Consider the following 24,219-nt stretch of genomic DNA (forward strand, 5'->3'; position numbering starts at 1 on the left):
ATAGTTGCAGCTTTCGATCCGTTCTCTTATTTCGACTTAACTAACCGTTTAATTTGAAGTGTTTTTATTTTACAAAATTGCTTAGGTCGTAAAGTTAAAAGTATGTTGGCTTACAATCGAAACTTCTTCATAATCATTTAATTTTATTGGTTTTCTGTTTATGCTCTGCTGGTTTCAGCTTGCCCTGCTGCTCTACCTCTAGGGTCTAGACATTCTTTGCTATCTGCGACGCTGACATCTTGTATTCGTACATTTTTAAATGTATCTGCGGCTTAGATTCGCACTAAGTTATATATGTAAATAATATGCTATATGTGGGTGTGGGCGTGTGTGGTAGCTCTTTCAATGACCGAACTTTCTCTCTGCTTGGTTTTATGAAAATTATGAAAATACATTTTATTCGATTTTTAACGTTTTTGTTTTTACTGTACATATTGTTTTCAAGTTTTCCGTTATAAGATACAGCATAAATTACTTCATTTTGCACGTCACATTAACAATATTAAATTTTTCACTCATCAATTTAAAGCATTCAAACAATTTCAAATATATCTCTCGGTTTTAATATGCATACACAATTCAAGTCTGGACAGAAAACTATTTAAAACTTTTGGAGGCTCTTTAATTTCATAATTACGTATCTGGTTCTTAGCTAGGTTTAGGCTTAGGAAATTAACCGTGGAACTCTGAAGCGCGGTTTGAAAGTACGACAGAACATCTCAAGAACTCACATGCACATATATTAAAAAATCATTGCAAATGCGTTGTGTACTAAACGAATTAACGAACTTTTGAGTTTCATGCATTGCAGCCCACACTTCCTTGGCGATAGGGCAGTCAGTATGTGTGTTAGCGTTCGGTGTGTTGAGATTTTAAATTTAAAAAAATATATAAAATATTTATAAATATTTTGTTGTTTCGCGTTCCGTTACTGTGGCTACAGACCTTAACACTTACTATCTTACTATTTGTTTTTAAAAAGACATCTATTTAAGCGCTAATAAAGTGGTTTGTGGTTACTGTCGGTTGCTGCTGTCATACAGTGATGCTGTAACTACACTGATCCTAAGTCGAATGCCTATCCGCACTGTGTGTCTGTGTGCTTTACGCTGCGGGGGTATGTACATGGCAAGCCCGTCAAACCAGAGAACGCTCACTAGTTGAGCAGTGCATCCATGGTGTATGGAAATGGAGGATGGTGCTGCTCGAATATGTTTGCTGAAGACGATAACAACTTGGTGGCCGATGCTGCTACGGCTGCAGATGGTGCTGATGCTGATGCTGCTAATGTGTTTGCCGGCGACGGTCAGTCCAGTATGACGATTTGTGATTCAATGGGCCTGCTACTCGGCTCGGGCGCTGCAGGCTTGATGGGCAGTGTGCGCCATGGTTTGCGCGCGGCTCGACGCAGGTCTACGGCGGAGAGTATTTTTCGCGTTTTTCTACAAAATAAATACAAGTTTATAAGTTGAATTTAAGTTACTTGGAATGGAGGGGTATAGACCAAATAACAAAAAATATGGTTAGTTAGTTTGTTTTAAAACTTATTAAAAAGATTTTAAATGAATACGTCTATTAAAATTTAATCAGACCTTGAGACAATGCTAAATTCCTGTGTCTCGACTATCAGATACCAGTTACTCAGGTATATACGTAATTTTCAAAGAAAGAAGAATCAATTTTGCCTGTTCACCAATAATAAAATAAAATTCCAGAGCATGTCTTTTGGCGCATCACCTAGACATGGCGCCGCCTAGCGGATGGTAGCGGTACTGATCATGTAAGTCTCGTTACCTATTAAGTTAGAAATAATATTGTGATTGGTATGGTATCAATATTATGAATTACAGGTTAAGCCGAACAAAATTTTTTCAAATGCGTACGCTAGCGCATTTAGCGTTCGGAGCGTTGTTACTTTAGTGTACTTTAAGTACGGTGAGGGTTAATATCTGTAGGCTTAAATTCAAATTTCTAGGTTTTATATTTTCAGAGATTTCAGTGTTCATACGAACACGGACAGACAGACCAATGTCTAGAACTCTAGACTCGGCTCCTGATCAAGAATATGTACCTTGAAGGGTTGGAAACTTTCCCTATCTGATACCTAATCTGATCTGAAAAATTCTTGTTTGACACCTTCTTATTACTCACTTGTGTGTATCGTTAGCCCTAAAGTAAACATCGTCCGGTGCATCCATCCAACTGATGACCTGCTTGCGTCCGTTGCCACCACGGGCCATCTGCGCAATCTTCTGTTTGCCATTGAGCTAAACGGAGAATAAGTAAAAATCAGTACAAAATAATTCGAAAAAATTTAGGGCGGTACTTACATGATGTCTGGAGAGAGGTTGTCCAGATGCCGCCATCATAGCCGCAAACTGTTCGGGACTGGGACAATGCGAGGGCATGGGATCCTTATTCGGCCGCTTGGCAGGAGGTCCGCTGGGAACTATAGTAACTGTAAGTAGACATTTCATTCATTTCGTTGCATTTGTTCGAAAGACTTAGTTTAAAATTAGGACCTTTGCACAATATTTGAAAAGCGTTAATTACGAACAATTTTTAACTTTAATACCCTTTGCAGATGTAATTTAAATACAATTAAAATTTATTAAAAATTGATAAAGTGTGATGAACCAATAAATTTAGCTTTAATGTTAAGCATGTCAAAATGATGCGATGATGATTTAAACCCACCTTCAGTGCCATTTAGCTGTTGCTCCTCGTGTGCTCGCTTTCGTATCGTCGACGTTGCTTGCGTTGGAATTATTGTGAGCTCCTTTTCTGCCGGCACGGCCACAACGTCGGGGGACTTATTCGGCACTCGGTCGTAGACCAAGCTGCCGTCGGCTGCCTTTGGGGGCTTGGGGAAAGAGACGACCGACGGCAGCGGCATCTTGTCCTTAGGCGTTAGTATGAGCCACTCATGTGGTCCGCTGCCCGGCGCGCCTAGTCGGTTGGCAATCTTGGTGACACTTCCCCGGTCCTTGGGCTTCAACAGAAGCAACTTCTTGATTTCCGCCTGCGACTTTCCACTAATACGGTTTGTAACTATGGGAAGAAAGCCAATATCGGTTAGATCTAGTTTAGTTTAAGTGCTGGACCTCATCGGACTTACATTCTTGTTTCACCAGGAGGGCGTTGATGGCATACGCGCTCTGTCGCGCTGCCTTTTTCGGCTTGACGATGCTGCGACAAATGGCACGCGCCACCCGGGTCATGGGATTGGTGTGCAAGTAGAAGGCAGTACGCGTCTTCATAATGGGTCGCGGCGAACCGGAACTGATGGCGATGCCGTGCGCTTGCGCATAGTGGCGGGCCAGGTGGGTCTTGAGCTTGAACTCCTTGCCGCAATTGACAATAGAACATCTGCAGAAGGGGAGAAAAATCGTAAGAACTTGGTAAACAATCAAAAGCCATGCAAGAGTAATTAAAAAGTGCAGATTTAGCTTGTTTGAAACCGAAATTGTACTGAAACCAGACAATTTCTTCTATTTAATGATAAAATTATTCATAATAAGGAATGTTACATTGTCGTAAGCATATGATTTATAAAACAGGTATATAATTGCAGATCATTAAAAATAAAACCTATGCCTTTTAAAATTGATGCAAATATTTATTCTTTAAGCGCTGAACTGTATATTAAATCATAACGTTTAGCCTGACAAAAATAATTGTGTCGTCTAAAACTTTTTTTAATAAGAAATCCACCCTAAATAATTTTTTTAAAAGAAAATAAAAAATTTGAAATAGTTTATAAAATGTGTACTAAGAGCTCTACAATAGAAACTTATATGAGGGTAATTAACAAATTCAGCAAAGATTCGTATTGACTTTCTTAACTTTAGATCTATTTTCTTTCAGAATGCACCTACCTGTGCAACTGACGATTGGTTAGATCACTGATTTTGTCGTCGTCATTGAGGTCGACCACAGCCGTGGGCGTTGTGGCAGATCCTGCTCCCGCCGTGGAGGTCGGCGTCGTTGCTGCTGATGCCTTCTTTTTGGCTTCGCTGTCGCCGCCGTCTCCCTTGGTCGCCGACTTCATACTGCCGTACCTACGCCAGTACTCCCAGCAGCTCTGACACAGACGACACGTACTGTGCCCACTGTTGACCGAGTTCCACTGTGGACGGATAGGAAATTAGAGTAAGAACACCAAACATGGCATTTGATCCCGCTTTAGTACCTGTGATGATTTTGTTGTTCCGCAGGACTCGCAGGGTTTGCCATTGTTGGAGAGATCGGTGCTCCCGTTTGTGGTTCCATTATAGATTCCTCCGCTCGCCTTTACGGCTGCTCCGTTGCCCTTTCCATTGTTGTTGTATTGCGGTATGTAAACCTGCTTGAGCTTCAGCTCCGCCTCAACAGCCTTCACGCGCTTCTGCTGCACGTAGCGATCGGTGGTCTTCCACATGTAGTAGTACTCGATGATTTGTTTAAGCGTTTTCCAAGGCAGCTGTGAAGACATTTAGTAAATTCAGTACAGGGTTATAAGTCAATGATGTGTTCTATCATTGTAATTCTGTGTATAGCCTTGCAGAGAGTAAATAACAGGAAAATAATTATTATTATATTATATTATAATATATTATTTTATTATATTATAATATATTATTATATTATATTATAATATATTATTATATTATATTATAATATATTATTATATTATGTTATAATATATTATTATATTATATTATAATATATTGTTATATTATATTATAATATAATAATCAATACCTTCCAACGAATCTAGTATACCCTTTTACTCTACGAGTAACGGGTATTCTGAATTAAATGTACTAAAAATAGGACTATATATAAAGCAGCTTTCACAGACAAAAAAAATCGTTATATTTGTCTTACTTTTTCATTATTTTATTAAGCAAGTTCAAGCAAGTGAGTAATGAAATATGCTTAGATACTTAAGCACCAAATTTTAAATTTCGTTTAACTAAAGTAGTAAAATTACAAAAATAAAAATTAACTGAGTATAACCACTTACGAAGTCTTGTCGAATGTCATTAAAGTCTTTGCCATATTTCTCCAGCGCCTCTTCAAAGAGATTTGCCTCCGATGCGCTCCAGTCCTCGATTTCATCGCGACAGAGCACCGGCCCAGTGGAGGGAACTAGCGATGACATGGACTCCTCGATCGAGTACTCGTGCTTGTGCAGAATGTTCATTGCGTGAAACTTAAAGGTAGCGAAAGGTAGCCCACATTAGGATCCGTCTCCACCGCGTATGATGGATGGCCACTCACCAGGGTGATATCTCTGCTGGCTGCAGCGGCGGACATGTGTAGGGAGGGCTGCTTCACCGAGCTGCTGCAATCAAGGGCGCGGGCGAAAGTGCCGATGGAGCGCGAGACGACGAGGAACTGGTCGATCTTGCGGTCGGTCAGGCTGTGCTCCGGGGTCCATACCAGCGACTCCAGCTCCTCCAGCTTTCGCTCATCGGTGGCTGTGTCCTTGAGCTTGGCGGGTATATCACACTGGTAGCGACTGCCGACGCGGATCTCGCCCTTGTCGGCGAGCAGCGTCTTCTGATTCGGATCGAACACCAGACAGTAGAAGAATGTGTCCTGAGGGCGGAAAGCCCGAATACAAATTTATTATACGTTTGTTAAGAACCAGGGGTGCAAAATGGATAGGAATACCACTAGTATTGGCAGAAACCAATCCGCACACCTCTCCAAGTGACCAATAATCGCCTGTATAAGGCTATAACCAACTCACGTCTTTATTGAGATAGCTCTGCAGGGACTCCGTCTCGTTGAGCAGCGTCACAGAGCACTTGCCTCGGATCTGTGTGGCGGGTATCGACTCGACTTGGCGTGACAGAAACAGCTCGCGATGCTTGATCTGGTAGCGCTGCTTGCTGGTCAACGCCTCGCCCTTCTCCGCATCGCCTCCTGCTCCTCCGGCGCCACCTGCTCCTCCTCCACTGGCCGCGCTGCCGCTGTTGTTGTTGCTGCTGCCGCTGCTGTTGCTGCCGGCATTGCCGGTCGCTGAGCCTGCTCCGCCGGACGCTTGCGTCGGACTGGTTCGCTCCTCATCCAGGGCAGCTAAAAAAAAAAGTCCAGACAAACATTAAAAATGTGGATATGGTTTATTTTTTTTTTAAAGGCCAATCTGGACTGGTTTTTATTGATTTATTTAACCTCAAATAATTTTTAAATTCATGTTTAACATGTAAATCATGTTATCTAAAAAATATGATTTCAAGTATTTTTAAATCAGTTACCAAAAACCAGAAAAGCGCTTAAGATAATAATTACCAGCTAAAAAAGTTTATCTACACTACTAAGGTTACGAGGCGAGCGTTCTACTCAAATCATAAAACCGAAAGATGCGGATTTAAGGGAGTTCGGGTGGGGGATATGGGTAAAGGGATTCTCATCTCCAATGGATCTTGGGCTACAGGGCTACGGGAGTGGCATATAGTATTTGAAAATCATCTGGAGGTGGTACCTATTGAGGGATCGAGCACAGCCTGCGCCGCCTGCTCCTCGCCAACGGGTGTGCGGAGCCAGGTCTTCTTCAGCTTGGTCGCCAACGGTGAGTCCTCGGCGGTGGCCACTGATGCGATGCAATATGGTTGGTGTAATGATTAGGTGCGTTTGGGGAAATACGTTTATTTACAATGTTCATGGTTACAAGCAAAGTAGGTCATTTTAAATAATAATTTTGGGTAATGGCAGCTGAAAGAGAGGTCAGGTGCGAAAAGCAATTTGCTGAGCGTCGTTATCGTCGGCAACAAAGTACTTAAAGATATGAAAACACAGAAGCTGCAGAGTAACACCGCTGTTTAAGGGGAGTGGACAAACCAGAGTGAAGAAGCTGTATGGTCTTTGTCGATTATAGTTTGCCCAACAATACAAGCAACAGGGGCTATTTCTCGAAAAAATGTAATAACTTTAGAATTGTATGCCTTGCACAAGAAAGAACGAACCTCGACTAGTGCCTCGACTTAGTTACATTTATTAGTGAGACTAAAACGATCCGCGGCAGTTAGATGGATATTGAAAAATATAAGTTATACTTTGACTTATATTCAGTCGAATTCGGGTTTGTGGAATGGCAAATGATTCATTCGGTTAAAAGTCTTCAGAGAATTCTTTTACAAGTGCGCAGAAGCTTATCAGTGCATTAAACAAATCAGAAGTATGCACACGCAAATGCTTGCAGACTTTTAGAGCATGGTAGTCAGTATGCAATTATTATTTACCATTTTTTTTTTTCCATATCTGTGGTTTAATATTTTCTATTCGTTAACCTTTGAATTACATATTAGTTTGCATAGCGACTCTCCTTGAAATGGCCGTTATCTATACATATTATTAACGCTTTCCTGGAATTTGTGGGTTGCGAAATCCTACTGCCGCCCCACGTATTTCCTGGAAGTTCGCTGGGGCTGATTAAAAAATGTAAGCCTGGCATTTCGCAAGGGGACGGAAGATAAGGGGCTGGGCAGGACAACCCACCTCCCCGAGGACCAAGGGGTGAGGGTGCATCGCAGGAGTCGCAGAAAAGTGCCGAGGCAGCGTAGGTGTTTTTGTGTATTTGTATTTTGTGTTTGCTCGGAAGACGAAGTGAGACCACCCTAAGGGGGACGATGGCTATGGGGGTTGGGCTTGGGCGTGGGGTGGTATTTGGTGGCCAGAGATAGGACACACAAGTGAGTGGGTGGGCCGCCGTGGGATTTGTTTGCCTTTCGGGCTCTTCTGTTTTTGTACACCCTGCGCGCTCCCCAGAAAAGATCAAGGCCCGCTATTGACACTGTGATTAGCACCTAAAACTGTTATTGAAAGCGCAGAGTTTTTGACAAACATATCTGCGTTTTTTGGTTGCAAAGTTTATAACATTTTTAAATTTAGTGGATGAAAGTAATTTACATTTTTAACTTTATTGCAAGTTTCAAAAGTTGGAAAGTTCCAGTATGCTTTTTACGTTCAATAACAAATTTTTATTTCATGTAATGTGTATTAAGAATATAATTTCACCTCAGTTTCTGAAGAGTATCTGCGGTTTGGCATGCGTTACTTTCCAGCGACAGTTGCACTGTAGGCCGAACTTCGGGGTTGAAATTGCGGCACACTTGCTCTTCAAATTTAGACTTTTTGCGCTAATTTGTAATGCCTGATTAGCAAGTGGCCAAAAGGCGACATATAAAAACTGGCTCGTGGAGCGAAAAAATAAAATAAAATAAATAAAACAAGATGACAGCGGTCCGACGATGTTAAGGCTGAAAGGGGTTGCGTTAATGGGCATTGTTGGCGCATGTCGGGGGTCGTGGGGGGGCAGGGGTTGGGCGATAGGTGGGAGTGGGAGGTCAGCACCACGGAAAACGCATTTCGCCGGGGTCACGTATCGAATTCGAGTGGGTGGCCAAAGCCAAAAATTCACCCAATTGGGCATGCTTTTCGTTTTTTTTTTGGGCAGCAAAGTGGGAGTGGACGAAGGAGCTGTGGGTATGTATACACGAATGCAAAGCGCGCCTCTCTGCGTGTGCCACATTGCCATAGCTCCACACTCCACTCCACTCCAATCCCCTCCAGATCCCAACTTCTGACTTGAATATTTTCGTGCACACCGAGCAGTACAGTGTCAGTGGGCTTGGGTGTGTGTGGCAGCTTTTCAGAGGTAGACAGCAAGTCTACCCACAGCCGAACCGAGAGTATCACATTCACATTGACGCCGGCGCCGCCTAGCAGCAACCGAAAACAGCAACAACCACATCACGGGTACAGTGCAGCCCAGCTCATTACAGGCGAACATCATGAGCGCAAACTTGGCGGGTTAAACTATTGTGGGGCACGCCGTGATATAGTGGTAGGGTGGACAGTATTTTTTAGGCACAACGCAATGGATCGATGCCTATCAATGCCAAAAAATGACTTTAAGGTCTGAACACTTTAAAAAATACTTTGTCGTCAATTAATATAGTTAACTTAACATTATATTCTATTATCATTAACATGAAAAGAGTTCTCATTATGAATAATAGTATATATACATAATTTATTTTTGCGAACTGTCTAAATTCGAAACCTTTTCTTTGCTTTTTAAAAAATATATATTTAACAGTATTACCTATAATTTACCTATTTAATAAATGCATGGCTAACTATTCTAAAAGAAAATATTCTAAAAGACCCAGCACAACCGTGAGAAACCACTAGCTTATCAGTGTGGTTCGAGTTGCGGAGGCTCCACTGCCACTGTGTGTGGGCTGAGTTGGGCAGGCTCCACTGCCTGTTTATGTGGATGCGACGGATGCTGGACGAAATCCGTTTTCGCTCCGCCTTTACAGTTGTTGTCGTTGCGGTTCTTGTTGCTCTGGATGTTCGACTAGGGATGTGGGGTGGTTGGGTGATGCGGTGGGTTGTTTCGGTGGGTGGCTTGGGTTTTCACATGCCTGACACATTGCACCCAGAGCGCCCTTCTGGGTTTTTCGGTGTTTTGCGGTGGCAATGTGCTTAGCAGATCTGCTCGTCAGGTTTTAACTTTTAACTTGTTTGAAGGCCACGACAACGACAACGACTCTTGGCAACATAACCTCACTTAGTTGACAAAATAAATATACATACTTAGAGCTAGGGCAAGATATTAAGGCGGATTCGGAGGGGCTTGGGCTGTACTCACGTTGGTGTTTGTCGGCCAGTTGCACGAGCGGATTCGGCAGATCCCGGCGGCGGTAGAAGCACATGACCTTCGCCTCCACATTGCCGGTTTGGTTCTTGTTCAGCTCCTCGATGCGTCGTATCAAGTAGGGACTGTTCGGCGTTGTCTCAACGTAAACATAGTCTGAAAAATTTAGAATTTAAGGTGGCTGCTGCGGGAGGGGAACTCCATTCATACGTCACAGGTAAACGCACACACACACACGCGGTCCGCTTAATTGCGGCCACCAACACCAGCAGAAGCTCAATTAAATACAAATGGGGCTATCTATCCATATAACTACAACTGCAGCGGAACCTGTCGTTGACCATTACAAAAACATAAAAAACGTACGTACGTACCGTGTGCACCTCTGTTACATTTTGGGATTCAGAAAGATACATAGATAGGTAGATAGAGGGAGATGAAAAAGAAAGTGTGGAGGCAGCGAGAAAGCATTGCCAAAGGTGTGTGTCTGTGTGCGTGGCCGTAAAAACGGCAAACAAAAGCGCTGACGGGCACGAAAAGTTCTCGGCCATAAAGCAGATAATTCGCCAGGAATATGCCGTTATTATTTATTTTGATTCTGTGAATTGAACGCTGGCGTATCCGAGTTCATTTGCATTTCGAAAGACCACTCGCACACACACTCACACTTCGCACACATGAACAGCAGGTGAGGACAACACAGTAACGTCATCGCCTGAGTGCGAGCAAGAGGGCTGACCAAAAGTAAGTAAGAAATGTTGACGGAGGGCGAGGGGTGCAGGGCGGGGAAAAAATGCCCAAAAGCTCATTAGCATAAGAAAACACAACAAAGCGGGTGGGCCAGCCAAAGAAGAGGCACACCATGGCACACAAACAAACCGCTCTGGAGATCACACAATTCGGCAATGCAAATGCAGTCCCGACTCTCAGCCCTAGAACACACGCACACACACATGCAGGCAAGGCAAAAGCTAATGCTTATCGGTTGGAACACGTCGAAAACACTTGCTGCAGCTGCGACACAAAAGTAGTGCCCCCTCCCCTCGGATGTTAAAAAAAAGAAAATGTCTCTCCCTTCCGGCAGCTCTCGGGAGATTGATAACACACACACACACACACACGTGCGTAAGGGACTCCCACTCAAGGGTTTTCGGCAATTAAAATGCACTTTCATTATTGTCGGAGAGCCTCCTCAGACACAACACACACGCATACGCACACGCAGGACTCACACACACGCACACTGCGAGACGGCGGCGCCGATAACGAAGATGACAGAAAAGCGAGTACGGGAAAATTTTTCTCACCTCCGACTCGATACATATTTGTGGCCATTTTCACTACGCTTCCGCACCAAAACTTTCACATGTAAAACACTCGGCACACGCTTAGCACTGTTTTCAATGGTCCTGTCTCAAACTAGCGCACATTTATTATCTGAAAACTCGAGTTGTTATGATTGCATTTTTCACATAAGAAGACGCGTTTTTTTCGTCGCCATCTTAGAAACAACTCAACTCTAAAAAATACACGCACACACACACAGCGCCGAGTAAACAGCTGCACCAGGGATGCATTCGGCCGCACGATAGTTGGTCTATCGATATATCGGGAAAAGTTTTTTAATTTAAATACAATTAAATTCAATTATATTTTGGGTTTCATAAAGCTATCTCAAAGACATAATTCTAAGTGTAACTGTTTGGGCTATTATGATGGTAGTTTTTATAAGTTATTATCACCATATTAACATATAAATATAAGGTAATACTTAGCGATTCAAAGAGAACAAAAATTAAAAACAGATAAGCTTAACGAAATTCACGATATGTACTACATGCCGACATAAGAACTCCAATATTTTATTAAAAAGATTTAAATAAAATCCGATATAACTAATGCATCACTCCGTTTAATGCATTATTTTGTATGATATTTCCTTTGCTTTGAACCTTGTAATTATATTTTTAAATAAGAAATTCACGCGGGTGTTGCGATAGTATCGCTTAAAAACTACCTTCCCTGACCTGCTACGTTTGCACTTAAAACTTTTTTAACACTTCGGTCTCCGTTTCCACAACTTTGTACGTTTATATAAATTGTTAAGAAGTGTGCCTTTTCGTTAAGCTAGAGCACTTTTTTCGCGAATTTATTTATTTTCGCGTGAGTATCTTGTCCGTCGCCAGCACGAAAGGTGTCACGACTAGCTGTCAAATCCGTGACGTGGCCAGGTCGACCGATTTTTCCAATTGGCAGAGGACTAACATTGGTTTATCTCCTTTTAAATAGTATATTTAAGTGTTGCGGCGATGACCACCTACGAGGAGTTCATCCAGCAGAACGAGGACCGCGACGGGGTGCGTCTGACGTGGAATGTGTGGCCCTCGAGTCGCATCGAAGCCAGTCGGCTGGTCGTGCCCCTTGCCTGTCTTTACCAACCGCTGAAGGAGCGCCCCGACCTACCGCCCATCCAATACGAGCCGGTCCTCTGCACCAGGAGCAACTGCAGGGCCATCCTAAACCCCCTGTGCCAGGTTGACTACCGGGCCAAGTTGTGGGTGTGCAACTTCTGCTTCCAGCGCAACCCGGTGAGTAATGTTGAGCTTTAGACTCTACGTTGCAATGTATAACACCGTGTTTTGCAGTTTCCCCCTCAATATGCGGCCATATCCGAGCAGCACCAGCCGGCGGAGTTGATTCCAGGATTCAGTACCATTGAGTACACCATCACCCGGGCGCCGACCATGCCGCCGGTCTTCATTTTCCTGGTGGACACCTGCATGGATGAGGAGGAGCTGGACGCCCTGAAGGACTCACTGCAAATGTCTCTGAGTCTGCTACCGCCCAATGCGCTCGTGGGTCTGATAACCTTTGGCAAAATGATACAGGTGCACGAGCTGGGCGCCGAGGGCTGCTCCAAGAGCTATGTGTTCCGCGGCACCAAGGATCTGACCGCCAAGCAGGTCCAGGACATGCTCGGAATAGGGCGCGGGGCGGCTCCGGGACCGCAGCAACAGCAGCAGCTGCCCGGCCAGCCGGCTGGAGCTGCGGCCCCTGTGCCGCCCGCTCATCGGTTCCTGCAGCCGATCGGCCAGTGCGACGCGGCTCTGGGCGATCTGCTCAGTGAGCTGCAGCGCGACCCATGGCCGGTGCCGCAGGGCAAGCGCTACCTGCGCTCCACGGGCGCCGCACTGTCGATTGCGGTGGGTCTGTTGGAGTGCACCTACCCGAACACGGGAGGTCGCATCATGACATTCGTGGGTGGTCCTTGCTCCCAGGGCCCCGGCCAGGTGGTCGACGACGAGCTGAAGCACCCGATCCGTTCGCATCACGACATCCACAAGGACAATGTGCGGTTCATGAAAAAGGCCATCAAGCACTACGACGCCTTGGCCCTGAGGGCTGCCACCAATGGGCATAGTGTCGACATATACTCTTGCGCCCTGGATCAAACCGGCTTGCTGGAAATGAAGCAGCTGTGCAACTCAACTGGCGGCCACATGGTCATGGGAGACTCGTTCAACTCATCGCTCTTCAAGCAAACATTCCAACGCGTTTTCGCACGTGATGGCCGCAACGATTTGAAGATGGCTTTCAATGCCACGCTGGAGGTGAAGTGCTCGCGCGAGCTGAAGATCTCCGGTGGGATCGGCTCGTGTGTGTCGCTGAATGTGAAGAGCCCGTCGGTGTCGGATGTGGAGATCGGCATGGGCAATACGGTGCAGTGGAAGCTGTGCACGCTGAATCCCAGCTCCACGGTGGCCTACTTCTTTGAGGTAGTCAACCAGCATGCAGCCCCCATTCCGCAGGGCGGCCGTGGCTGCATACAGTTCATTACACAGTACCAGCACCCAAGTGGCCAGCGGCGAATCCGAGTCACCACGCTGGCTAGAAAGTGAGTGTGGTGTGTTATCCCAGAGCAGAATATTTAACTCAATGTGTCTTCTTAATTTACAGCTGGGCAGATGCCACCTCGAACGTACACCACATCAGCGCCGGCTTTGACCAGGAGGCTGCCGCCGTGCTGATGGCCCGGATGGTAGTCTACCGTGCGGAGACGGACGAAGGACCAGACATTCTGCGCTGGGTCGATCGTCAGCTGATTCGCCTGGTAAGTGCACAAAGCCTGGAACTCAAGAAGCACCTTTAATTGCGTTTAACTTTATGAATCTGCATAATATTAAACGCAAAACATCGAGGTTTCGAAAATACCTAATAACACGTTTGCTTATTTAAATTAAGTTTCAATCAAATTATTGTCTTGTCCCTTATTTGCAGTGCCAAAAGTTCGGCGAGTACTCGAAGGACGACCCCAACAGCTTCCGGCTGTCGCAGAACTTCAGCCTGTTCCCGCAATTCATGTACCACCTTCGCCGCTCGCAGTTCCTGCAGGTCTTCAACAACTCGCCCGACGAGACCACATTCTACCGACACATGCTGATGCGCGAGGACCTCACCCAATCGCTGATCATGATCCAGCCGATCCTCTACAGCTACTCGTTCAATGGCCCACCGGAGCCGGTCCTCCTCGACACGGCTTCGATCCAGGCGGATCGCATCCTGCTGATGGACACGTTCTTCCAGATCCTGATCTATCACGGCGAGACAATCGCCCAGTGGCGGGCCCTCAAGTACCAGGACATGCCTGAGTATGAAAACTTCAAGCAGCTTCTTCAAGCGCCGGTAGACGATGCCCAGGAAATCCTCCAGACCCGCTTCCCCATGCCCCGCTACATCGACACGGAGCACGGTGGATCCCAGGCCCGCTTCCTGCTCTCCAAGGTCAATCCTTCGCAGACGCACAACAACATGTACGCCTACGGACAGGTACGTTTCGTAGCCACAGCCATTGGCTGGCCAAATTTGATTGATCTTTGCAGCGCGCTCATTTGCGACACCGAAATCTAACTCCTGATCGATATCTCAATCTCGTTTTATGTTGGTTTTGTTTCTTTCATTGTGTAATCCGTACCCGTATCCGTAACCGCTCCTCTGTCATGCGCAGGCGCCTATTGGTCAAGTCACGGTAGTACACTTTTGTTTAACATTCAACACATAAGCTGGAATAGATTGATTTACTGCACAAGAAATTGTGGGGCTGACTAAAATCTTTGGACTATTTTATATTATTCAGCTTAGAAAGCTATAATTCTCATCGAATTCCTATGATGCTGTGCTTTTCAAGTTTTGTAAAGTAGTTTACAGTTTCAGTTGTTGGACCCACTACTAACGAAATCTTCAGAATTGTCCATAGAATTTGTTCTTTCTCTATATTACGTGTATAATTAAGCATTATAATTTTCCAACTCAATATTTTACCGTTTTTGTAAGTTGCTTTTGGTGTTGGACTTTTCTCGGTGTTTTGTGCTCATTTCCCTCATCCCCTTGCCACTTTCCCACCCCCACCCATCGTTTGACTAATTTTCTGGGTACTATCTCAACAGGATGGCGGTGCTCCAGTTCTCACGGATGACGTCTCGCTGCAGCTGTTCATGGAGCACCTTAAGAAGCTGGCCGTGTCCACCACCACATAAACCACTTCAGGGTTTGGATTCAAGCGCATTCTTCCCCGGATGGCGAAGTTAGCGAAGGCGGAGTTCCTCGCACTCCAGGAACTTTTGGCCTAGGCAATGCAATTAAAGATATACAAACACTTATTCCAATTGATCGTCTGAAAACACAATAAACTATTCAAATTATGTTCAATCCGCTTGGTTTTTATTTGAAAGCAGCCAAACACAAGATTAGAATTTACTCTGATCGGAATGAGTTTGCTATCGACAAAACAAAGTATTAACAAAAAGAAAATAGCGTATCGTTCTTTATAACAACTACTAATACAAGTTAATCCGGAGCATTCCCGAAACCTTTGAAGATTTTCAAGCAAAAATATGGTGTGGTTTAAGAAAGTCTCAAAAAATGTACGGAATTTATTACGTCATCACAAATTTCAAGATTCGTACTCTGATTCAGATATTGGATCTTTTTTACTACACTTGTAGCACCTGTGTTCTTTAAATGAAAATAAATGACATTTTACATCTTAAATATACATTAAATTATTTTTGTAATGGCTTAAAGCACTTTGAGACATTTTTTTTTCATTTTAGAAACAACTGGTTTAATAGCAACTGAATTAATGTTTCAAAATCATCAGAGGTTTAAGTAGCCCACCGAAATGCCTCTCGTCTGACTCCGTCCTAAACTATTTGGTACACACTGACTAAGAAGCTCGCTCTTTCCTCGTGATCCCTAAGTCCACCTAGTTGAGAAACCGTATGGACATCTTCTGGTCCACGTCGGTGCGGTCCAGAGCTTTACAGAAGTCCTCGAAGGAGATCTTGCCCTGGCAGCACAGATCCGCCTCCAGGATAGTCCGTTCCGCAATGCTCACCAGCTGGTCCTGGCTGATGTTCGCGCCCACCATCATGTGCAGGATAGACAGCAGCTCGTCCCGGCTGATCACACCATCGTCGTCCAGGTCGTACATCTTGAAGGCAAACTTCAGCTTTTCCTCGCGGCTGTTCAGCTTGCTCTGCTTGTTATCCCTCAACGGGCGGAAGTGGGCCAACACGTTCATGAACTGCCGGAAGTTCACCCGATCGTCGTTGCTCTCGGCAAAGAAGGAGTGCACTATCCGCTCGCACAGCGGGTTGATGGCAAGCTCCGGGATGCGCATCAGATCCTCCCGGGACAGAGTTCCGCAGTCGTTGCGATCCAACGAGGTGAAGCGCGAGTACAGGCGCTCAATCTGGTTGGGAGTGACTGAAAAAAACAAAAAGTTTTTATTTCGTACCCAAACATTCTATTCTGTAAGAAGAACTTATTTTAACTTATTTTATTTTATTAGCCCCCTTTAAAAGAGTTATAATTTATACCGAGGTGTGAAAACGCTTTAAAATTCAGAGACCATTAAATGGGATATGTAAATAAAAATAAAATATAGGGTATAAAAATAGCGCTAAATGAAGAAGAAATACGAGAAAATTACTAAAGAAAACAAAACTGCTTCCAGCCTCTGCTGAACACGCCAAGATAGATTTCTTTTGCCATGAAATACCGTCGAATGAAACCCATTTACGGTGTGCCAACGAGTCCAAGCTCATTCGAATTAGTTGTTATAAAATCTGGCTGATAACAGCGAACTCCTTATCTTTCGGCTGATACTAGCTAGTCGAACATTGGATACAAGTTCCATTGAGGTGGCAATGTCAATTGCGGGCTTATCGCTCTCCGAATATTGAAATTACACGGTCTCGGACACTAGATAATTGCCAGCCAGTGTCGTTGATAGGCGCCGACTTTTGCCCCCGCCTCTGGCTCTGTGGACATCGATGACGTCACGCGGGAACGACAGGTGCACTTGAAATGCAAATTGGTTTTTGCTGGAAAAAGTCTGTGCACATCAGCTTATATAAGGCGGGCACGGATCGTTCCGACGCAGCTCTGCATAATTTCAAAGGAGTTCCCATGAACACGTATAGTTTTGGGTGTTTTTGGGATCTGATTCATTTGAGAAACCCGCACCCATGGTGCCATTAGCCAATGGGCAGAAAGCTCTTAGCACTCCAGTGCGATGTTGTTATTTGCTTTGCTCGCGGCGCATTTATTTATATCCCAGAGCGCGTTTGTTTTGGAACGTCGGGTTAAGTGTCGCGGTGTCCAGCGCTCAAGGTTAACCCATCCAACATATCGTACTCACAGCCAGTCTCCTCCTGGATCTGCGCGATCTCCTCGTTCCGCAGGAATAGCGACGACTTATTGCCCATGGTGACGTTGTGTTCGTGCGCCAACCGATCGATTTGTTTAAACTTTCAGCAGTCGCTGACTAGCATTGAATGGCATTGAACGATTTCGATCAGAAGTCCGATTTGTGTACAGTCTGATAGCGGTGGAATAGCGGCAAAATGTCGAAACCGAGTTGCGAAAAATACTAAAAGTGTGGCGATAGTTGCACTAGAGATGGACCTTTGTAGTCATTGCGGAGCGTCACGGAAATCTCCTTTGGTTGGTTTCAAATCTCCACTACTTTAACAGGCTCTTCCAAATTCTAGTCACTTTCTGAAGTGCTAAAGAATTACACGAAAGTTTATCCTGGTATTTAGAATAATCTTTTTGATAGGTTAAAGGCTCTTTCTGATGAAAATTCAAGGGGGAACTTTTATTGTCGGTCCCCTAATTGCTGAAATTTTCTGTTGAATAACCTGATTGATTGCTAATAGCATTTTAAAACTATTAGAAATATAAGTTCACATCCAGCTGAAAGAATGATTGAAAGAGTGATTTCACCTTCGGATCATCTCTGTCTTGTGCGTGTCGCCTTCGATCTCCCATCCCTATTGGCATCGTCGAAGGGAAAACGTAAACATTTGTTTAACCGGGTTGCAATCATAGTTATGGACAAGCTAAACTCGACTCTGACCGCTGTAAAGAACCTGCGGTCCAATGTGAGGCAGTGTTTCGAGCACCTGGCCGATGGAACCGATGGCGAGGGTGGCGAGGAGAGCCGGAATAAGTTTGTGCACGACTTCCAGGAGAGATTCGGAGCCATCAATTCGCAGCTGCGGTGAGTAAGCAGAGGAGCCATTTTAATGGAGCCGGAAATGATGGAACCCTCTTGCAGTGAGGTGGAGCAGCTGATAAATGGATTGCAGGTTCCCCCCACGCCCTACTCGCTGGGGAACACAGCCTATCTGGCGCAGGAGACTTCCCAGGACCGGCAGGCGCTGTACCCCCAGCTGGTGAACAGCTACAAGTGGATCGACAAGGTGCACGACCACAGCTTCCTGGCCTTCAACAATCTCAACCAGAACACGCTGCGGCGTTCCTACAACTACTGCTCCCAAAAGCGCCAGCGAATGCCCTTCTCCTCCTTCAATAATGATCCGGAGTAAGTGTTAGGCGGGGTTCTGCCTGTACTTATAATACATTCATCGTTTTTAATGTTTGAATTTAAAAATCCATCATAGTTGAATATTTAAAATCATACTCTACATGTTTGAATATTTATTATAAGTTCTAAATTTCCTCCCACCAACTGATAAATTTGACCAGTATTGTTCAATTTAACCTAGTAACTTCTGTATATAAATTGCAATTATTTCTAAAGTAAGCTAAAGTGCCATAATGAACAACCAGAACTTTGTTAACCATGCCATGATATATTTACAGTATTATAATTTAAATTATTAGTTAACATTTTGACGTCAGGTCGGAAAATTGATTAAATCCGTCTATTTTCTTGACTCTTAGCCACATAGACAAGCTACTGAGTGAGATCAACACCCCGCCGCACACATCGTACCGGATTTTCCGTCCCTTCGGCACAAACGCCGTCGCCATCGTGACCATCAGCAACGTGATGAAGGCGGCCATTGTGTTCAAAGGAGTGCTCATAGAGTGGGTGACTGTAAAGGGATTTGATGAGCCGCTGGAGCACGACGATCTGTGGGCGGAGTCGCGGTACGAGGTGTTCCGCAAGGTGCAGGAGCACGCCCACTCCGCCATGCTGCACTTCTTCTCGCCGACTCTGCCCGATTTGGCTGTGAAGAGCTATGTGACATGGCTCAACAGCCACATAAAGCTGTTCCTAGAGCCCTGTAAACGTTGCGGAAAGTTTGTGGTTAATGGATTGCCTCCAACTTGGCGGGACTTACGCACCCTCGAACCCTTCCACGAGGAGTGCCGCAACTGCTAAAGATTTTAAATATACACCACTGATAGTCGTAACTTGTATACTTCATTTATTTCAAAAACAAAAAAATTATATGTACTTTGAATGCATGCGGGCGGATTTTAAAAAATCGCCGCGCTAGACTGAATAACTACAACGGTTTAATGCGTTTTTTAATGGCCAGCCAGGGCAGAAGGCGCCCGCTTCGATTTCTGCACCTGCGTCTGCACGCCGCGCTGCAGGCACAGGCGCTCGAAGTTGGCGCGCAGCGTAGCGCGGAGCTGCTCCCGCTGACGCTGCACCTGCTCCCGGTGGCACTTAAAGGCCAGCACCACGTCCTGGGGAATGTAATAGCTCTCCTCGTCTTTGTCGTCGTATTCGTCGAAGTCGTCCTGCAAAAGAAATTTACATTTTTAGTTTAAATAGGCAATAAATAACTAAAAGTGAAGTAAAAGTAAAATAAATAATTGTATCTTATCGATTGATATTATTTGATAAACTTATGGATATGCGTTTTATTTTTCGAGTTTCGAGCTAAAACACAACTCGCAGAACAAGATATTTCTCAGTACTTGATTTTGAGCCCTAGCTCACGATGCTGATAAGAAGCAAAGTAATGCGGTTAGCTTGTCTAATATTTTGTGTCGCTTTCTGATTTGCCGGTCTCGGCAACGCTATCTTATTTAAAGCTGCCTCGAGCAGATTATTAAATTCTTTTTTGATAGTAAATAACTTTAAATAGGAAAGGAAGTTAACTTTGACAAGCCAAAGATTGCATACCCTTGCTGTAATAAGAAATAATCATTGAGACAACTTTGCGTAGAAACGGACGGACAGACGGACATGGCTAAGTCGACTCGTCTAGTGGTGCTGGTCTAAAATATATACACTTCATGGAGTTGGAAACTTTGCCTTCAATGCGTTGCAAACTTTTGACTGAAATCATAATACCCTCTGCAGGGGTATGAAAATAAGTCCCAACTTAACTAATAATGCAAATTCAAAAAACACCAATAAATATATTAAGTGCTACAATTATTTCCCACTATAATTTGAAAGTTAAAACCGTTTTTTTGTAATATACATTACAACATTTGATGTGAGTGTAATCCAATCTCCTATGGTGTCCCAATCCCACGACTCACCCACATCTGCAACAATGAAAATTTGTGATCCAACTGCGACTGATGACCGTAAAGCAGCAGGTCAGAGACGTAGCTGTTTCGGGCCGCCAAGCCGTCTGAGTCCTCGTCGTGGCCATCATGATTACACAGCCCGTCCGAGCAAGACACCTCCGATCCCTCCGGAGACGAAACAACGCTGGACGTAGGATCGCTACCGTAACCAGAATCGCGCACATCCTGCTCGCACGGGCAGTTTGGCATAGGGGCCAGGCACTCATCGCACTTTTCGCCGGCGTCCGTCTTAGCGACGCTCGACGAAATGCAGCTGGCCACGTCCAGGTGATCCTGATCATCTTCCAGCGGTTGGATGCTTGCCGTGGGCTGCATCTGTTTCTGGTTACCGGCCTTCTGGGAGGCTGCTGGCTTCTGCTTCTTTTTCTTCGCTTGCTTCTTCGGTTTCGATTTCGTTGGCTTGGACGTGGGCTCAGGTTCCGGCTCCGGGAGAGGTGCCTCTATGACAATGCCATCGTCCGCCCCTAGATCGCTTAGCTCCACATGCTGTTCCTGAGTCTCTTCCTCCTCCTGATCTATCTCCTCCTTCTCCAAATCATCCACTTCCTCGTCCGACTCGTTGGCCTCCGTATCGTCGCACTGCCGGTGCAACATGTTCTTCTTCTCGTCCTTCTTCTTCTTCTTCTTCAGCTTCTTCTGCTCGCGCTTGATCTGCTTGGCCCGCTCCGCCCGGCTGATCTCTTGGTAGAGCAGCTCCAGGTTGCTGATTCCCTGCTTCTGCTCCACGAACGTGTCAAAGCTGCGGCAGAGGGCGTGGACACCCACAGCGGCCAGCACCTGGCAGGCGCGCTCCTCCTCCCGCAGACTGACGTAGATGCGACGCAGCCGTTCATACATAATCATGCCGACGCAGGTCAGGACCTCTTCCTGAGCGATTTCCAGCGTCTTCGCGTGGCGCTCGCGCAGTTTCGAGTAGCTACCATTAACCTCTGGCTCGGCGCGCTTAATCAGTGCGTCCAGGAACTCTATCTTGTTGGTGCTCACGTGGATGTGCTGGTCGGGCACACACTTCCGGATATGGACGTACAGCTGGGCCGCGTAACCCTTCTCCTTGGCCGAAATCTCGCCAATGAGTATTTTGTAGGCCCGCTCAATCTGTTAGAGGATCAGAAAAATATGTTAATTCATTTATGCAGTATTATGCAGTATAGTATTGTTGATCGACATGCAAACGTTCGACAATTATTAAACAATACTTGCAAGTAATAAGGGGTGTTTTCTGGTTATCACTTTAATGATTTTGAAGTGGTAAATAAAAAATAGAAAAATTTAACAAAATATTAAAGTTTGTTTTGCCAGGGACCAAATAGAGACAGGCAAACGGTTTCTCAGAACTACTCGCCTGACAGTGTGTTAAACCGGAATAAATAAATAATACCAAAAATTCCCCTAAATCAATAACTACACTGGAACTCAAAAGGCAATCAGATAAGAAAATATTATCCGTAAAACGTCAGTTAATCTTGTGGCTTTGTTTCAAAAGAACTGCAGAAGTTAGACTGTTTTTAGGTTTTTAACTTGAGTCAATGATGTTAAATGAATGACCAAAACTATTATAGTCTTTAAAGGGCATAGTTTTAAAGAACTTCGTCTCCATAAAGTTTTTTGAAATAAGACGAAGGTTTTAGTAAATCGATTAAACTATTAGTCCGCAATCACGGATATTACCTTAACTGATTGAACTGATCAATTGTATGAACTTTATCAGTTTATAAGCTGACTCTAGCGCTCTAATAAGATGAAAAGAATCGTCTAAAACAGTTTTACTGACTTTGAGCTTGAATTTGTTCGTACATTTTTGTAGCAATCCTTAAATAATTAGAGATTCAATAACACACATCTCTCCTATTTATTTCATTGTCTTGTCGTTGTCTCACCTTTGTCCGGCAGCCAGAGCAGAACTTGTGCTTCTTCAGGTAGTTCTCGAGCACGTCGTGGAGCTCCTTCGTCTCGATGATAGTCAGCTCGTTGCGGCAGTTGCTCTTCATGGCGGACCACACTTCGCGCCACGTCTCCGAGAAGGGTTTGGCACGAAAGGCGTCCAGCGAATGGAGCACGCAGCGCGTCTTGTTGCGCAGTTTGTTGTCCAGCAGGTTGTTGAGCACCTCGTGATGCCGGTAGAGCAGCGTGCCCAGTGCCTGCGGAGTTTTTAGCTTCTCTTCGACAATGCCCAGGGTGGCTGAGGGGCGCAGCTCCAGGGGATCGAGCGTTCGATGTCCAGACTCGGTTAGTTGGTGGAAAAGCCGCTCCACGCGTCTCCGGCAGCCAACGCACTGGACACACTGGTTGAGCACCGCCATAAAGCTGGCGCTGTCGATCTCCAGCGACTGCCGGCGCTCGGCCTCTGTGAGCAGTTTGAATTTGCGCGAGAACTCCTCCAGGTCGCGTCCGCGGATCGTCGGGCTGTCGATCACCAGTCCTTTGCTATTCAGGTCCATGAGCATCTGCGGGGTGAATATATAGTTCTTTTAGTACACAGCCAACAAGAAACATATGCAATAGTTAATCGCCAACTTATCGTGCCATTGTCCTTGCCCTATAATTATCACCACTTTCCACACAGGATTCAAAACAAACAACAGCTGTTTGCTTAAGCGAGTAACGACAAAAACGGTATTTTCGCCAATGTAAACACCCATTTTGCGCTCAATTCGCTCCTATCGCTATCGATAGCAAATGCGGTTGGGTGTGCAACCGATATTTAGAGATTCGGGGCAGAGAATCGGAATCAGAGAGAACAGCTCAGGGGGGTGGAGGGGTGGGCGGTATGCATATGTCCACACAAACAGGTTCTTGTTCTTGCACTTTCCAGCAACATGGCGGCGGCAACCAGGGCGGCAGAAGAAGAGGGTGGTGGGTGGCAACGCAGCAGGTGCAGAATCACAGCTCAAGTTCAATTAATAAACGCACAATTACACGCCGAGCCGAACCCACACAACGGCAGCCGCCACTTACACATAACACCACCGCCGTGTTATGAAAGTTTTTGGACCAAGTGCACGCACACACGCACAGGGGCGACTGCGTCTGTGTGGGTTCTGCTGGCAGTCATTTTCTTCGGATGGCGAGGGCCGTACATATAGCGGAAATCGGTGCGGTGCGGATATATGCTCACCATTAACTTATCGCCAGCCACCAGGGGCAAATTCCTGCGGCCAACGTAACCCGAGTCGTCGTCGTCCGTGTTGTAGACCTTTGTGAGTCTCGCCATTATGGGTATTCGATCTTCGAGAGCCAGCGACAAGGCAAGGCAAGGCGAAATTTCAGGCACTTTGCGACACACACTTTTCTCCAGTGTCCGGGCGTGGGAAACGGGATCGACGGGAATATGGCAGCAGCGCACGAATCACAAAACTGTGTTGACAACTGTCTCCACTCTCCTAAAAGTTCGAGTGGCTCGGGGAACGCTCGAGAATCGGCTACAAAAGTATTTTCTATGTCAAACACGTAGTAGGCAAGTCGGTCCGGTCGCCATTAAAACGGAGCAGGGTTGCCAGCACATTCCGAAGGCGACAGGGGTGTATCGATGTGCAAACTATCGATAGTGCACACTATTTTATTTGCTAAATACGTTAGAGGAATTCCGGGAACCTTCCAAGATGGTGTTTTATTGAAACATTCACTTCGAAAATTAAGTATAATAACTGTTTATATACATAAAAAGTCTGACGTTCAACCTTAGGATTGACTTAACT

General features: G+C 45.3%; 5 protein-coding genes across 7 annotated transcripts; 2 read left to right on the forward strand and 3 right to left on the reverse strand.

Annotated features, from left to right (window-relative positions):
• Positions 1–47: 47 nt before the first annotated feature.
• On the reverse strand, positions 48–11,183 carry LOC108027217 (metastasis-associated protein MTA3). 2 transcript variants are annotated; one of them, XM_017098544.3, is made up of 13 exons: positions 10,963–11,183; positions 9,650–9,811; positions 6,476–6,583; positions 5,741–6,069; positions 5,266–5,586; positions 5,009–5,197; positions 4,193–4,462; positions 3,879–4,129; positions 3,119–3,369; positions 2,698–3,051; positions 2,331–2,458; positions 2,152–2,267; positions 48–1,442 (listed from the first exon to the last, which is right to left on the reverse strand). In XM_017098544.3, the coding sequence occupies exons 1-13, from the start codon at positions 10,988–10,990 to the stop codon at positions 1,307–1,309; spliced, it is 2,643 nt and encodes an 880-aa protein (XP_016954033.1). In that variant the 5' UTR covers positions 10,991–11,183; the 3' UTR covers positions 48–1,306. The 2 variants fall into 2 exon arrangements, with proteins under 2 accessions (XP_016954033.1, XP_016954034.1); XM_017098545.3 differs by lacking the exon at positions 6,476–6,583.
• A 491-nt stretch (positions 11,184–11,674) lies between these two features.
• LOC108027307 (protein transport protein Sec23A) lies at positions 11,675–15,361 on the forward strand. Of its 2 annotated transcripts, XM_017098700.2 has the most exons (7): positions 11,675–11,818; positions 11,945–12,243; positions 12,301–13,550; positions 13,613–13,766; positions 13,934–14,482; positions 14,661–14,681; positions 15,100–15,361. In XM_017098700.2, the coding sequence occupies exons 2-7, from the start codon at positions 11,965–11,967 to the stop codon at positions 15,187–15,189; spliced, it is 2,343 nt and encodes a 780-aa protein (XP_016954189.1). In that variant the 5' UTR covers positions 11,675–11,818; positions 11,945–11,964; the 3' UTR covers positions 15,190–15,361. The 2 variants fall into 2 exon arrangements, with proteins under 2 accessions (XP_016954189.1, XP_016954190.1); XM_017098701.2 differs by lacking the exons at positions 11,675–11,818; positions 14,661–14,681 and having other exon boundaries at positions 11,854–12,243.
• On the reverse strand, positions 15,352–17,558 carry LOC108027308 (calcineurin B homologous protein 1). The gene is made up of 2 exons (XM_017098702.3): positions 17,358–17,558; positions 15,352–16,420 (listed from the first exon to the last, which is right to left on the reverse strand). Exons 1-2 carry the CDS (start codon positions 17,422–17,424, stop codon positions 15,918–15,920), a joined length of 570 nt encoding a protein of 189 aa, XP_016954191.1. The 5' UTR covers positions 17,425–17,558; the 3' UTR covers positions 15,352–15,917.
• A 418-nt stretch (positions 17,559–17,976) lies between these two features.
• LOC108027338 (mediator of RNA polymerase II transcription subunit 27) lies at positions 17,977–19,815 on the forward strand. The gene is made up of 3 exons (XM_017098752.3): positions 17,977–18,221; positions 18,279–18,545; positions 18,908–19,815. Exons 1-3 carry the CDS (start codon positions 18,052–18,054, stop codon positions 19,350–19,352), a joined length of 882 nt encoding a protein of 293 aa, XP_016954241.1. The 5' UTR covers positions 17,977–18,051; the 3' UTR covers positions 19,353–19,815.
• Positions 19,382–24,026, reverse strand: LOC108027337 (gametogenetin-binding protein 2-like). The gene is made up of 4 exons (XM_017098751.3): positions 23,640–24,026; positions 22,402–22,968; positions 20,474–21,619; positions 19,382–19,720 (listed from the first exon to the last, which is right to left on the reverse strand). The coding sequence occupies exons 1-4, from the start codon at positions 23,733–23,735 to the stop codon at positions 19,502–19,504; spliced, it is 2,028 nt and encodes a 675-aa protein (XP_016954240.3). The 5' UTR covers positions 23,736–24,026; the 3' UTR covers positions 19,382–19,501.
• Positions 24,027–24,219: the final 193 nt, after the last annotated feature.

This window comes from Drosophila biarmipes, chromosome 3R, assembly GCF_025231255.1.
Source record: "Drosophila biarmipes strain raj3 chromosome 3R, RU_DBia_V1.1, whole genome shotgun sequence".
In the NCBI taxonomy this organism is placed as follows: Eukaryota; Metazoa; Arthropoda; class Insecta; order Diptera; family Drosophilidae; genus Drosophila; species Drosophila biarmipes.